Here is a 15,709-nt window from a genome sequence, read left to right on the forward strand (position 1 = left end):
CTGAATTAAAAACAGAGAAAGGTAGTTCTAAGAAAGTCATCAAGAGCTAAACGGTAATGGGGCCTGAGCAATTGATGGAATGTATGTTCCTATCATAGCTCTGGAGCATTCCAAAGGAGACAACTAGCATAGTGAGGACATTACCTATTGATCCTCCAGGACACTTGTTTGCGACCACAACTATATCTTTAGAAACATAAACATAAGTTTGCCATAAAGGGCGCAAGATGCCTTCGTTTTTGCAAATTCGAAATTTTTTCTCTGAAGGATATGACTTCTTGTTTGTTTGTCTCCCTTCTAGCCAACATGTTTACCAACTGATATTTTATGCGCCAATGCATACACAACCGAAACAACACTTAGAATTAAGATTTATGCAACGAACAAAACAAAACACATACATTTACACACATGAATTAATAATTTGCTACAAAAGGTTTGCAAAGTTAATTTACCCCTAGTCCAGACCAGGTGTAAATTTACTCAAATGTGCAGAAGTTGCATATAGTAAATTAGTTCATACGACTTAAATTGCACACGTGAGTAAATTTTCTTATGTGTAAAATTTGCTGAGGTATGCAAATCGCGTCGTATGCTTGGGGTATAAGTCAGTCATTTTCACACTCAAGACATCTCGAGTTACCTGTCCTTAAAACACAACATCGTTCAAGTCAATTATTTAATTTAAAGGCATGCATAAGTTATCTTTTTATAACTTTATGTACCCATAAATCTTTCTCTGAAATGTCTTTACCACACATGTATGTGCAACTTGAAAAAGAAGTTGAAAGGCCTACAGTTTATATGTGGTCACTAACACATTATATTTTTATTGTTTTTCACCTCATGATAAAACATATGTACATAGCAAACAGTATTGAAGAACAAAATTCAATAAAACAAGGGCTCCTAGGCCACATCGCTCACCTGAGCACTGTGGCTAGGAAAACCTCTGTAGCTCTACTGGTTTGTACTGATCAAAAACTGATGCACAGAATTATGTATCCAAGTGTAGTCTACTTGTGTGATGTTATATTGAAATGAGACCAAAACTGTAGAAGGAGTAGCGTTTTAAAGGAATTTCTCAGAAAATTCTACTTTTAGTAACCATGGCAACACCGTTCATTGAAATCAAAAACCGATGCACTGTTATATGTAAATTAGTGTAGTTTACTTGTGTGCCAAGAGATATTGAAATCAGACCAAAACTGTAGAAGGAGTAACGTTTTAAAGGAATTTCTCAGAAAAATTCTATTTTTAGTTACCATTGCAACACCGCTAATCGAAATCAAACACCGATGCACTATTTCATGTATATTAAGTGTAGTCTACTTGTGTGCCAAGTGATATTGAAATGAGACTAAAACTGTAGAAGGAGTAGCGTTTTAAAGAAATTTCACAGAAAATTCTATATTTAGTACCCATGGCAACACCGTTAATCGAAATCAAAAACCGATGCACTATTTTAGGTATCTTAGTGTTGTCTACTTGTGTGCCAAGTAATATTTAAATCAGACTAAAACCGTAGGAGGAGTAGCGTTTTAAAGGAATTTCTCAGAAAATTCTAATTTTAGTAACCATTGCAACACCACTCATTTAAATACAAAACCGATGCACAATTTAATGCATCATAGTGTAATCTACTTGTGTGCCAAGTGATACTGAAATGAGACTAAAACTGTAGAAAGAGTAGCGTTTTAAAGGAATTTCACAGAAAATTCTATTCTTAGTAACCATGGCAACGACTTTCATCTAAATCAAAAACCGATTCACTATTTTATGTATCTTATGGTAGTCTACTTGTGTGCCATGTGATATTGAAATCAGACCAAAACTGTAGGAGGAGTAGTTGCTATTCTTAAGAAGATGATTTTTAAAGAAGTTTCAACAAAAATACTGAGAATGCTTCCATATGAATATGATCAATTATGGCTTTGCAATTCTTAAGAATAAGATTTTTAAAAATCCCTATATATTTCCTGGGGGTCATGATTTGAACAAACTTGAATCTACACTTCCTGAGGATCTTTCCCCATAAGTTTCATCTTTCCTGGCATAGTGGTTCTTGAGAAGAAGATTTTTAAAGCATACCACCAAATTTTCATTAGTTCCCAATTATCTCCCCTTGAATGTGGGCGTGGCCCATCATTTGAGAAAAACTTGAATCCTTCACCCAAGGATCCGTTATGGCAAGTTTGGTTGAAATCGGCCCTGCGGTTCTCGAGAAGTTGAAAATGTGATAAAGTTTACAGACAAACAGACAAACAGACAGACGGACGCCGAAAAAAATGTGATCAGAAAGGCTCCCTTGAGCCAAAGGCTCAAGTGAGCTAATAATACAAAATACGAGCACAGGAAACATGGACCTACAACACTTTAGAAGAAGGACCAGGTACCATGGAGGAATGAGCATCCCCTGTCGACCAGTCATGCGTTTCTTATCTCTTATTCAGAGAATGTTTTCCCACTCATATATCCCATTCCTAAGGTAACCTGAATGTATCTATTCCTGAACCTGTGCATTACTGGATCCGTCGACCTTCCCCCCCCCCACAATATTCATCAAGTTTATAAATCATATGTGTTCTCATATACAAATCTAAGTTACCTAATTGTTTGAATGCCTTTTCACATACATCACATTATATAGTTCTCATCTGTATCATGTGTATGTGTCCTCATGTGTTTATTTAAATCCATTTTTTCATAGAACGCTTTCTTACACAAACCACATATCTACAGAGTGATCTAAGCTTTGTCACCACTATGTATCCTACAATGTCTTTTGAAGTTTTTTAGAACAATTGAATGCCTTTTCATAAACATCACATACATAAGGATTATCATCTATATCACAAATATGAGGATTATCATGTGTCCTAATGTGACTCTGTAAGTGTTGTGACTGGCAGAAAACCTTCCCACATACACCACATTTATAAGGTTTTTTCACCTGTATGTGTCCTCATGTGCCTCTTTAAGTTTTGAGAGATGTTGAAAACCTTCCCACATACACCACATTTATAAGGTTTTTTCACCTGTATGTGTCCTCATGTGCCTCTTTAAGTTTTGAGAGATGTTGAATGCCTTCCCACACACATCACAAATATAAGGTTTATCACCTGTATGTGTCCTCATGTGATCCTTTAAGTGTTGTGACTGTCTGAATGTCTTCCCACACACATCACATTTATAAGGATTATCACCAGTATGTATTCTCATGTGACCCTGTAAGTGATGTGACAGTTTGAATGCCTTCCCACACACATCACATTTATAAGGTTTATCACCTGTATGTGTCCTCATGTGGCTCTTAAAATATTGTGACTGGCTGAAAGCCTTCCCACACACATCACATTTATAAGGTTTTTCACCGATATGTGTCCTCATGTGTCTATGAAAGACAATTCTTCGTTTGAATGCCTTTTCACACACATCACATTTATAAGGTTCATCACCTGTGTGTATTCTCATGTGATCCAGTAAGTCATTTAATCTGTTGAATGCTTTCTCACACACACCACATTTATAAGATTTATTACCTGTATGTGTCTTCATGTGGTCCTGTAGGTGATGTGACAGTGCAAATTCCTTCCCACACACATCACATTTATACGGTTTTTCACCTGTATGTGTCCTCAGGTGTCTCTTTAAGTTCTGTTTCTGGTTGAAAGCCTTCCCACACACATCACATTTATAAGGTTTATCACCTGTATGTTTCCTCATGTGACTCTTAAAATTTTGTGAATGGCTGAATGTCTTCCCACACACATCACATTTATAAGGTTTATCACCAGTATGTATTCTCATGTGACCTTGTACGTGATGTGACAGTTTGAATGCCTTCCCACACACATCACATTTATAAGGTTTATCACCTGTATGTGTCCTCATGTGACTCTTAAAATTTTGTGACTGGTTGAAAGCCTTCCCACACACATCACATTTATAAGGTTTTTCTCCAGTATGTGTCCTCATGTGAATCGGTAAGTTTTGTGAATGGCTGAATGCCTTCCCACACACATCACATTTATAAGGTTTTTCACCTGTATGTGTCCTCATGTGACTCTTTAAATATTTTGACTGGCTGAATGCCTTCCCACACACATCACATCTATATGGTTTTTCACCTGTATGTGTCCTCATGTGAATCAGTAAATTTTGTGACTGGCTGAAAGACTTCCCACACACATCACATTTATAAGGTTTATCACCTGTATGTGTTGTCCTGTGACTCTTAAAATTTTGTGCCTGGCTGAATGCCTTCCCACACACATCACATTTATAAGGTTTATCACCTGTATGTGTCCTCATGTGACTCTTTAAGTTCTGTGACTCGTTGAAGGCCTTCCCACACACATCACATCTATAAGGTTTATCACCTGTATGTGTCCTCATGTGAGCCTGTAAGTGTTGTGACTGTCTGAATGCCTTCCCACACACATCACATTTATAGGGTTTTTCACCGGTATGTGTTCTCATGTGTCTATGAAAGTCAATTTTCCGTTTGAATGCCTTTTCACACACATCACATTTATAAGGTTCATCACCTGTGTGTATTTTCATGTGATCCTGTAAGTGATGTGACAGTTTGAAAGACTTTCCACACACATCACAGTTATAAGGTTTTTCACTGGTATGTGTCCTCATGTGTCTCTGTAAGTCTCTTGTCAGTTTGAATGCCTTTTCACACACATTACATCTATAAGGTTTATCACCTGAATGTATACTCATGTGTCTCCGTAACTCATGTGGATGATTAAACGTTTTCCTACAGATGTTACATTCATTGGGCCTTTTACTTTCACATGCATTTATGGATTGTTCGAAATTCCCTAATTCATTTTCATTTACACTACAGTTTAAATTTACAAGATGACTTTCTGGTCTGGATGCAAAATCTGCCTCTTCTTTCTGTAAATGAGATGAACAAATCAGTTATAATGTTATTTCAAGGTATTTATCTAGACGATATCAAGAGGCCCAGGTGCCACATCGTTTACCTGAGTAACTATGGTCATGCTTGTTTTTTTTACCAGATGACCACTTTTTGTAATACTTGTTGTTGGCCAACCCTTTCTGACGGTACATGTGCCCCCGGGGTCGTGATTTGAACAGTTAAGAATCAACACTACCTCTGACAGGATGTTTCCGCTTAAGTTTTCGCTTTTCCGTCCCAATTGTTCTTGAAAAAATTATTAAAGACTTTTTTTATACACTGAACCAAACTTCAGTGTTCACCTAACATTTTTTAAAGTTTTAAAGAATAAAAGCATAGGATAAACAATTTTGTTATTCATGATTAATGCTTTTAATATTTTAGTTCGATGTTAGGTAAAATTTCATTTAAATATCTCGTCAAAATTTTAAGCAAAGTGTCAAGAAAATGATGTATCCTCAGAAAGAAAAAAAATCTCTATGGAGCAAGACCAACACGTGCTCTCATTTTTTGCAAGACTTCCAACCAATCAGTAGTATTACGCAACTACAACACAAGATTCCTAGATACTTTCATACCTGGATAATTTACTTAATAAAGGTACATATATTAATAGTAATCTAACAACCAATCTTTATGATAAACGTGATGTTTTTAACTTTTCTATCATCAACTTTCCTTACTCATGCAGCAATATACCTTCATCAGCTGCATATGGCATTTATATGTCTAAGTTGATTCGAAATGCAAGAGCATGCTCTAAAACGAGGTAAATTATTGACAAACAAGTTGATGAAACAAGAATATCGGCAGTATCGTTTAAAGTCACCATTTTGTAAGTTCTTTGGTCAATACAATGACCTTGTCAGCATATACAACTTCTCATTCAGTCAAATGCTGACTGACGTTTTTCATACTAATTGTTAGTGAATTATTTACAGATTGAATTGAAGAAGGATATTTTAGTTATTTAACAATCATGACAAAGAGCACAGGGCGGGTGTGACCGGTCAGCAGAGGATGCTCACTCCTCCATGTCATCTGATCCCAACTATGATGTTTTAGATGTCTGCATTTGTATAGTTCTAGAAAACAAGAGGTCCAGGGGCCACAGCGCTCACTTGAGCACATTGGCTTGGAAAAAGCACATATCAGATCAGAAATGAAAGTTTACAGGGGGGGGGGGCTTGAATTTTAACCCCCCCCCCCCGGGGTTCATGATTTGAACAAACTAGAATCTACACTACCTGAAGATGATTCCATATTAATATCACTAATCATAACTTTGAAGTACTTGAAAAGACGATTTTAAAAGGTTTCCCTATAAATCCCTATGTAAAACTTTGGTCAGCCATTTTGGCCTCATCCTAACCCTGGGGGTCATGATTTGAACAAACTTGAATCTACACTACCTGAGAATGATTCCACATGAGTTTCATCTTTCCTGGCCCAGTGGTTCTTGAGAAGAAGATTTTTAAAGATTTTTCCTATATATTTCTATGTAAAACTTGGGTCGCCCATTTTGGCCCCACCCTAGCCCCGGGGGTCATGATTTGAACAAACTTGAATCTACACTACCTGAGGATGATTCCACATGAGTTTCATCTTTCCTGTCCCACTGGTTCTTGAGAAGAAGATTTTTAAAGATTTTTCCTATAAATTCCTATGTAAAATTTTGATCAGCCATTTTGGCCCCACCCAACCCTTGGGGGTCATGGTTTGAACAAATTTGAATCTACACTAGCTACCTGAGGATGATTCCACATGAGTTTCATCTTTCCTGGCCCAATGGTTCTTAAGAAGATTTTTAAAGATTTTTCATATATATTACTATGTAAAAATTTGATCGGCGACTACTGGAGGATGATTCCACATCAGTTTCATCTTTCCTGGCCTAAAGGTTCTTGAGAACAAGATTTTTAAAGATTTTTCCTATATATTCCGACGAAAAAATTTGATCGGCCAATATGGCCCCACCCTACCCCGGCGTTCATTATTTGAACAAACTTGAATCTATATTACCTGAGGATGATTCCACATCAATTTCATCTTTCCTGGCCCACTGTTTCTTGAGAAGAAGATTTTTAAAGATTTTTCCTATATATTCCACTACTGGACGAAAAAAGTGCTGAGAATCCCATATTGTACTGATAATGTTTGATAATTACTGATACGGTGCTGTTCTTGCTGATAATTACTGATATTTACTGTTATTATTACTGTTGTTGCTGATAATTTTAGTTGTTGTTGATAAATACTGATAATTACTGTTGTCTTTTACTGTGGAGTCTGATAAATACTGATAAATACTGTTGAGGTACTGTCGCTGCTGAGAATTGCTGATAATTACTGTTGAGGTACTGTCGATGCTGAGATTTACTGATAATTACTGTAGTCATTGTTTTTAACCTGGGAATGGATGAAAATAGCCTGAGAAATGATTGTTTTTTTTTTTAAGTATTTTATCAAATTCATTACAGTCAATTACAAAATTATTCTAAATAAAAAAAGTCACGTTTATTAATTTGTTTTCAGTTTACAGCTATCAATTTCATTATAATTATTTTTAGACCATAATGTTAACATAAGCTTTCATAAATGTTTATGTTTTTTTTCTTTAAATTTCTCCTTACACGTAGATGACATTATCTGAGGAAAATTATTCTGTTGTATTTGCAGTGGTTATTCTTCCCAAGTACTTTTTTAAAAAGTTTAATTTTTGTTCATAAAGGTTAAAAAAATCTCATCTCATATTTTTTCTCACATGTACATGTATGTGTACTGTCATCAAAACCTTTTTATGGGTATCTTCAATACTTCAATACAGTCAATGGTTGTAAATATCAATTTATTTTACCGTGTGGAGAACTGAAAATGCATGAACACATTAAGTTGAAAACATACCCCCCTTTCCATTTACTTTTAAATTAAGCTCTCAATTTAACAAGACAGTATTAAATATTTGTCATAAAATCTTGTCTTGAAGAGTACACTTTGTTATTTTAGAGAAGAATGTGACAGGGTTAAATAATCAAATTGAAGCATCTTTAATTATTTTTTTTATATATTATGTAGACATCGCGCTCTAGTTCTCCGATGTTCTCCCTGCGATTTAACACTGTGTCGCTTTCTAGCTCCCTCTCTCTCTCACTCTCTCTTTCTCTCTCTCTCTCTCTCTCTTTTAAATTATTTGTTAAGGCTTAAGTATTGTATACTACATGACATAAATCTTATGCAGTGAGATTTTCAGTCAATGAAATACACGTCTTTCTTTAGCCTAATTCTTTTTTCATTGTATACAGTTTTAAGTCTATGGGCATATGGCTTCTAATATTATGCGCCACTCCTTAAACATGTTATATGCGGTCAGTCAGTTAAAAAACAAGATAAAATAAATCAGAACTTGAATTAACTTTTTCCATTAATGCAAACTTTGTGCTTGTTGTTCTGGAACATACATGTAACCACGTGTAAAAGTTCTACTTTCGTTTTAGAATCGGGTCAATTATTAGTACATTCTGCCATAGGGATATCGTTACGGCTTGCGTTTTTGTAAAATAAGAATTTTGTGCAGAGATTATCATTTTTTTTAAATTCCATTTTTGTCTGAGACCTTTGTATAAACGAACAGTACAGACTTGGTGCTTATTTATATGATTTTACTTGATTGTAGCACAAAAAGGAGGGGGTGAAATACTGTTTACAATTAAGTGATAGCCGATAGGGCAAGGTCTGTTCTTTAGTTGTGTGTTTTAAAAGTCATGCAAGTTATGATATTATATTTATCGAATTTTTTATATGCATGAATAAAATTATTTTAGAGAATCAATTGCAATGAACCATACAAAATTCAGAACTGAAGTAATTATAACATTTATTCATGAGTACGAAACACAACGTCATGTTTCTGACATTCAAAATCCAAACATTTATTAAGGTTTTTTTTCCTCAGATCAAGCGAAGTGGAGTTTCCCTGCATCTCAATTGTGAACAATTAATGCTAATATTATTTCAAAAAGTTCTTCGCTAAACAATCTTTCTCTTTATATCTATATGATTGTATATTTTGCACACCTTTTTTTTTTTATTAAAAAGTGAAGTAAATTTCTCGTCTACATATTTACCGGTCCCAAACCATCGTTAGCAAAGATTCAGAATTGAAAATACATCTGACCACCTCCCCCGGGATATTCTTTTATCTGAAAAACAAAATATACTCCCCGGCCTATATTCCCTTACTTCGCATTTATAGCAACCTACAAAATTTTTTTGTTTAGTTTCTTATTCACGCATGCCTTTTAGACCTACTGTTATGTATAAAATCACCACATTTTATATGTTTTTGTGGTCTATGTATACTAATGTAAAATGGTAAAAAGATTCAAATAAATGATTGATTGATTGATTGATTGAAGAAATATGCGTATAACTAAAAAATGAAATTAAATACTGAAGAAAGATAGATCTTTGTGAATTGAAATAATAATTAAAATAAGTCTGTACAACGTACATGATGTACATGTATATGTATATATCTTTTTTTTAATTATAGTACCGAAGTGTTCTATTCTAAACATATTTTCTATCAATTTTATTCGTCATCAAATTCAATATTACGGAATTTTTTTTTCGTGCGACCATAAACTTTAAGATTGTTCCAAAGTAGCGAGTACATGTACAGTGTAGGTAGTTTGTTTATTGATAACACCGGTAGCCGCAGACGAAGAACAATAGGTAATTAGTGCCCATTGTTACGCTGACCACTACAATTTGCATGGAATATACAAGTTGTACCCCGTTCTACCCCGGGGCTGAAGACATGTACACAATACAGCCAAATCACAGGTCGATCACCGATTTCTTATCAATTGAAATCAATTTAAAGGTGTTTTCCTTTCAACTTTTTACCATGCAAAATTTAGATCGATCAATTTGATCATATACTAATAGTAACATATTAAATTAAGTCTCACTTCAGTTCTTATATCCCATTCCATAAAATCAAACAAAAAAAAATTAACGAGATTTCAAAACTGATTAAATAAAAAATGATTTTGTATTTAAATTTTAAGAGACAAACTAAACACATGTACCTTTGCACTAGGGATAATTAACCTCTAATTTTTAATCAGCTCGCCCCATTTGCCGGTGGCACATGCATACGGTGTGCACTTGTACATATGTACATGTGGAGGAGTTTAATTCTTGGACGATCTACAAACGTCTACATAACATTCAAATAAATGAATAAATAAATAAATTATTAATTAAAATCAGTGCCCACAGATTGAACATATTCAAACCTGTTTTCACCTCTTTGTTACTTTTTAAAAGGGATAAAATTTCTAATTTTCGAGCACATTTTCAAATATTTCGACAAAAAGAGACCATAAAAATGAACATTTAACAAGATAAATATAATTGTTTTCGAGAAAAAAGGCCTTCAAAAACAAAATGTTGTCCAAACTCGATCAGTTGACCTAGTGAAAACGGAACAAATCCAACTTTTCTAACCTGCAGGAAACTTTTTTTATCCCGATTTTTTTTCCATCCATTAAGAACTTTTTTCTTATTATTGAAAAAAAAGATCACCGATCACACTACATAGTTTTCTTGGAGTCGGGAAAGGCGGCGATGGATCTTTTTAAAGATAGCATTATTTTCTTTTTATTTACAGTTTATTTTTCAATAAGAACTTATGCAAAAGTAAAATTCAATTTTTTTTCTGCAGTTAATTTTTTTTAATTAAATAAATTCTATTTCTATATATTCATTCTATTAATAATTCATTTGATTATTGTCAAAATTTTCACAAACGTTATGTAGAAATTGAGATCAGCATACATACATACAGACATGTAATTTGTCACAAGCGGAACATTTAAAGAAATATGAAAAATTTGTCATGATAATTCAAGTAAAAGAAAGTAATAATTGAAGGTTTTTATAGCCCTCTGTTTTATTTTAAACCAATTCCCAGGTTAAAAACAATGACCACAGTAATTATCAGTAAATCTCAGCATCGACAGTACCTCAACAGTAATTATCAGCAATTCTCAGCAGCGACAGTACCTCAACAGTATTTATAAGTATTTATCAGACTCCACAGTAAAAGACGACAGTAATTATCAGTATTTATCAGCAACAACTAAAATTATCAGCAACAACAGTAATAATAACAGTAAATATCAGTAATTATCAGCAAGAACAGCACCGTATCAGTAATTATCAAACATTATCAGTAAAATATGGGATTCTCAGCACTTTTTTCGTCCAGTAGTGTTCCTATGTAAAATTTTGATTGGCCATTTTGGCATCACCCTACCCCTGGGGGTCATGGTTTGAACAAACTTGAATCTACACTACCTGATGATGATTCCACATGAGTTTCATCTTTCCTGGCCGATTGGTTCTTGAGAAGAACATTTTTAAAGATTTTTCCTATATATTACTATGTAAAAATTCGATCGGCCATTTTGGCCCAATCCTACCCCCGAGGGTTATGGTTTGAACAAACTTGAATCTACACTATCTGATGATGATTCCACATGAGTTTCATCTTTCCTGGCCCAATGGTTTTTGAGAAGAAGACTTTTAAAGATTTGTCCTATATATTCCTATGTAAAATTTTGATCGGCCATTTTGGCCCCAACCTACCCCCCGGGGTCATGATTTGAACAAACTTGAATCTATATAATATGATTGCACATGAGTTTCATCTTTCTTAGCCTAGTGGTTCTGAGAAGAAGATTTTTTAAAAATGCCATTTTTTTTCTCTAATTCAAGATTATCTCCCCTTTGCACACATGAGTTTCATCTTTCTTAGCCTAGTGGTTCTGAGAAGAAGATTTTTTAAAAATGCCATTTTTTTTCTCTAATTCAAGATTATCTCCCCTTGGAAAAGGGCGTGGCCCTTCATTTGAACAAACTTGAATCCCCTTTACCTCACGAAAGTTTGTAGCAAGTTTGGTTGAAATTGCCCAGTGGTTCTTGAGAAAAAGATGAAAATGTGAAAAGTTTACGACAACAACGACGATTACAACTACAACAACAACGACAGACGACAGAAAAATATTGATCAGAAAATCTTACTTGAGCCTTTGGCTCAGGTGAGCTAAAAAGAATTGAAATGAAGTTTCCAAGGGACAATTCATGTTGGCTTTTATTTTCAACGAAGATGAGTACTTGTAGTAGCCCACAATGCATTGTGACTCATTCATCAGTGGGTAAAGTAAACAGATAGCTAATTCACATGCAGATTTATCCTGACGTCACAAAATCTAGTGGTCATAACCTGTTTATAGTAATGTAAGTTTGCCATCAGGTGGCTCAGGATGAAAAAAGTCAGTTGGTAAAAAGGTGACTTTTGTTCTCAGAAAATTCAATTTCAATGTTTCGTTTTAAAATTTGAATTTTTCTGAATACATAAAAAATTACTGCCTTTTGGAAGTTAAAACAAGTTTTGGGTCAAGCAGTTTTTAGCAATTAGGTTGAAAAAGAGCATTCAACCAAACAATTTTTAAAGGTGGCCTGATTACTGTAATTACTACAGAACATTGTCAGTAAAATTTTGACTTACCTTTACTGTTATTACTACAGGACATTGACTTACCTTCACTTTTACTTTGTGTTGATGACCTTCTCCCTCAGGGTCAGAAATGTCAAAGGTCAACTTCTCTTCTACAATCATACCAAGTTATGTGAAGAAATCTTACAATTTCTTATTATTACATTACATGTATGCATGTATGACAGAGGAAGTGCAGATGAATAAAAGAGTGATTTAGGCCACTCAGAAAAATATATCATATATTTACTGAAACTCACAAAAGAGACTTGAGAATTCTCTTTTAGAAATTTTCTTTCATAAAATTTGGGAAAATTAACACCTACTTTTAACAATCAGGAGTGGGGCAGCACAGCCCCCCCCCCCCCTACTTTATGACCCCTAAAAACCCCAAGAGAAGTTCTTTCTGTCTTTTGATAACACCAGATGAAGACATGGGGTTGACATTTTTTGCATGTGTATATTCCATTTATTTCTTTATAGGAAACCTTAACAGTGCTGCATATACTTCCACTTCCTGTAAATTGGTTGAATCTGATGTTGAGAAACATTTATTAAACAAAAGGTCAAGGGCCCACATTGCTCACCTGAGCATCTGGCTATGTAAAACTAAAAGCATAAATCAGTTAAAAAATTTTAATAGAAAAAGAACTGGTAGGTTCAATAGAGGAGGGGGAGGTATTTGAACAAACTTACATCTATATATATATATATATATATATACTTCTTACCGATACTTTTAAATAAATATGATACATAATAGCTTTGCTGTTCATAAGAGGAAAATTTTTACTGATATAGCCTTTATCTTCCTATGTAAAACTCTATATGATCCACTTGTATGGCTCTTCTACTTTCATTATTGGTTATGATTTGGAATTTTCACTACCCAGGATGCTTCCATATAAATTACAGTCACAGATTTGCTGTTCATGAGAAGGGGATTTTTAAAGATTTTTCAAATGAATCATGATGAGTTTAACTTTGATACCCGATTTTTGTCTCACCCTGCCCCCCTGGGTTTTAAGAAACTTGAATATACACCACACAAGGATGCTTCCATATTACTATGACCAATCATGGCTTTGCTGTTATTGAGAGGAAGAATTTTAAAGATTTTATTCCTATGTTAAAAAATGTTAAACTTTGACCCCATCTTGGCTCCAACCTACCCCCGGGGGTTTGAAGAAACTTAAATCTACACCACACAAGAATACTTCCATATTACTATGTCCAATTATGGTTTTGCTGTTCTTCACAAAAATAATTTTAAAGATTATCCCTATGTATTCCTATGCTAAACTTTGACCCCCTGGCCCATCATGGTCCTATCCCCAGGGTCATATTTTGAACAAACTTGAATCTACACTTCCTGAGGAAGCTTCCCCATGAGTTTAATCTTTCCTGGCCCAGTGGTTCTTGAGAGCACAATTTTAAAAGATGGAGACGTCACCACTTGCCGGTGGAGAGCTGCAAATTTTGTCCTATACTCCGCACTCAGCGCCATTTAGCAGGGAGGGATCTTTATCCTGCCAGCACCTACTGCCACACGGGGCCTCGGTTTATATGGTCACATCTAAAAAACCGGATTCCACGTCCCACCCATGACATAAGGATTGATCCCTTGCTTCGTGACTCTAAAGCAGACGCTTTTACCACTGCAACACGCGGGCGACAGAGAGATTTGAAGCTAACTTGAGCCTTCTTATGAATATAAATGGAGCCATGTCCTCCAGTGTAGCAACAGTCAACATTGCTTGACGACGGGTGATATTCTAAAAAATGTTGACTATACAGAATTTATATGTGCAAGGTTCACTGTAAAATGTATTTTTACATAAAGCACTCAAAATTATATAATAAATACTGCCTTTTGTTGAGTGTAACATTGAAAATTGTCACCCCATGAAGACCCAATATCAACACCTCGGTTGACAATGGTATTCTTGGGATAAAAATGTACAATGTTACACTCAACTAAATGCAATATGTATATATTATTTACAATTAGAATGTTTGTATTTATATGTATCTATATGTATATATACCATTAGAGTCTTCTCCCTGGTCAGATCCCGGATCTCTGGTGCTGGGTATAGCTGTCTCCACATCAAATTCTGACATGGTCTGATTATTCAATTATTGCTCTCTAAGTTCTGTAAAAGAATAAAGGAATAACTCAGTATTCACATTCTTTCCAGGGGTACATGTTCTTTATGATTCAAATAGAAAATGATAATTATAAATATTCATAGTTTTTCAATAAGTGCATTTAAAATGCTTTTTATTTTACTATATATATGTAATCAGGTCAATCAGGGTATTATACTACATGTATCAGGTCATTATACCTTCCTGTGTATCTTGCAGAACTAGATATAAGAATATGCGAGTTTAAAAATATTCAGCTTATCTCAGCTATCAAACATAGTACTTCATTGAAATAAAATCCTTTTTAATTAATGCTTTGCTACTTTCTAATATTCATGTATTACCTGGTAAATCAGTCAAATGTGCTCGATCCGTGAAGCATTGTTGCCTTATATATGTAAACAATGCAGAATATCGATCCCGACGTTAAATATGAACGCTCCATCCCCCTTTTTTAATTTCTGTGAAATAATAAAAACAACATGGAGATTTAAAACAAATTAAAAATTTTATAAATATATAAATGAAACTTTAGTTAATAAACAGATATTAAGACAAGTAAATAAATTAAATAAATGTGGTCATCATTTTAAAAGAAAAGTTGAATAAAAGTGGTAAAAATATGCAATTTTTTTAATATGCTCAGTTAATGTTCATTAATATCGATATCAGGAAAATTCTTGTAGAATTTCTATTACAGTTGGCAACTGTGTGACAAATACTTTGCAGGTTGCAAATATATTGATCTCAAAGACAACCAAAGTGTAACTGCGATATGTAAAGATGAACAGATTTATGCTATCATAAAAGTGGTTGTTGCTGTGAAAGGGTCTAATTTCAGCAAAGATTATCACTTTAAATATAATTTAACGATTTTACACGACCATTCCATGGCGCGTTTAAAGCGAAAATATTCACCTACCTATTTCAAAAATTAAGACAAAATGTAAAAAATAAACAATGTACTTTAGCAATGGCATATATATTGAATATAGTATAACATGAGACAAAAAAATGGTCATTTAGAAGAACAAAGTAATATCGCATTTTTG

The 15,709-nt window shown here is 34.2% G+C and overlaps 1 protein-coding gene across 1 annotated transcript; it reads right to left on the reverse strand.

Annotated features, from left to right (window-relative positions):
• Positions 1 to 448: 448 nt before the first annotated feature.
• Positions 449 to 14,653, reverse strand: LOC134274980 (zinc finger protein 260-like). The gene is made up of 3 exons (XM_062757226.1): positions 14,555 to 14,653; positions 12,552 to 12,619; positions 449 to 4,914 (listed from the first exon to the last, which is right to left on the reverse strand). The coding sequence occupies exons 1-3, from the start codon at positions 14,628 to 14,630 to the stop codon at positions 3,022 to 3,024; spliced, it is 2,037 nt and encodes a 678-aa protein (XP_062613210.1). The 5' UTR covers positions 14,631 to 14,653; the 3' UTR covers positions 449 to 3,021.
• Between the last annotated feature and the right edge of the window lie 1,056 nt (positions 14,654 to 15,709).

Source organism: Saccostrea cucullata, unplaced genomic scaffold (assembly GCF_032062105.1).
Source record: "Saccostrea cucullata isolate Sc308-1 unplaced genomic scaffold, CSIRO_AGI_Scuc_v1 ctg6742, whole genome shotgun sequence".
NCBI classification, from domain to species: domain Eukaryota; kingdom Metazoa; phylum Mollusca; class Bivalvia; order Ostreida; family Ostreidae; genus Saccostrea; species Saccostrea cuccullata.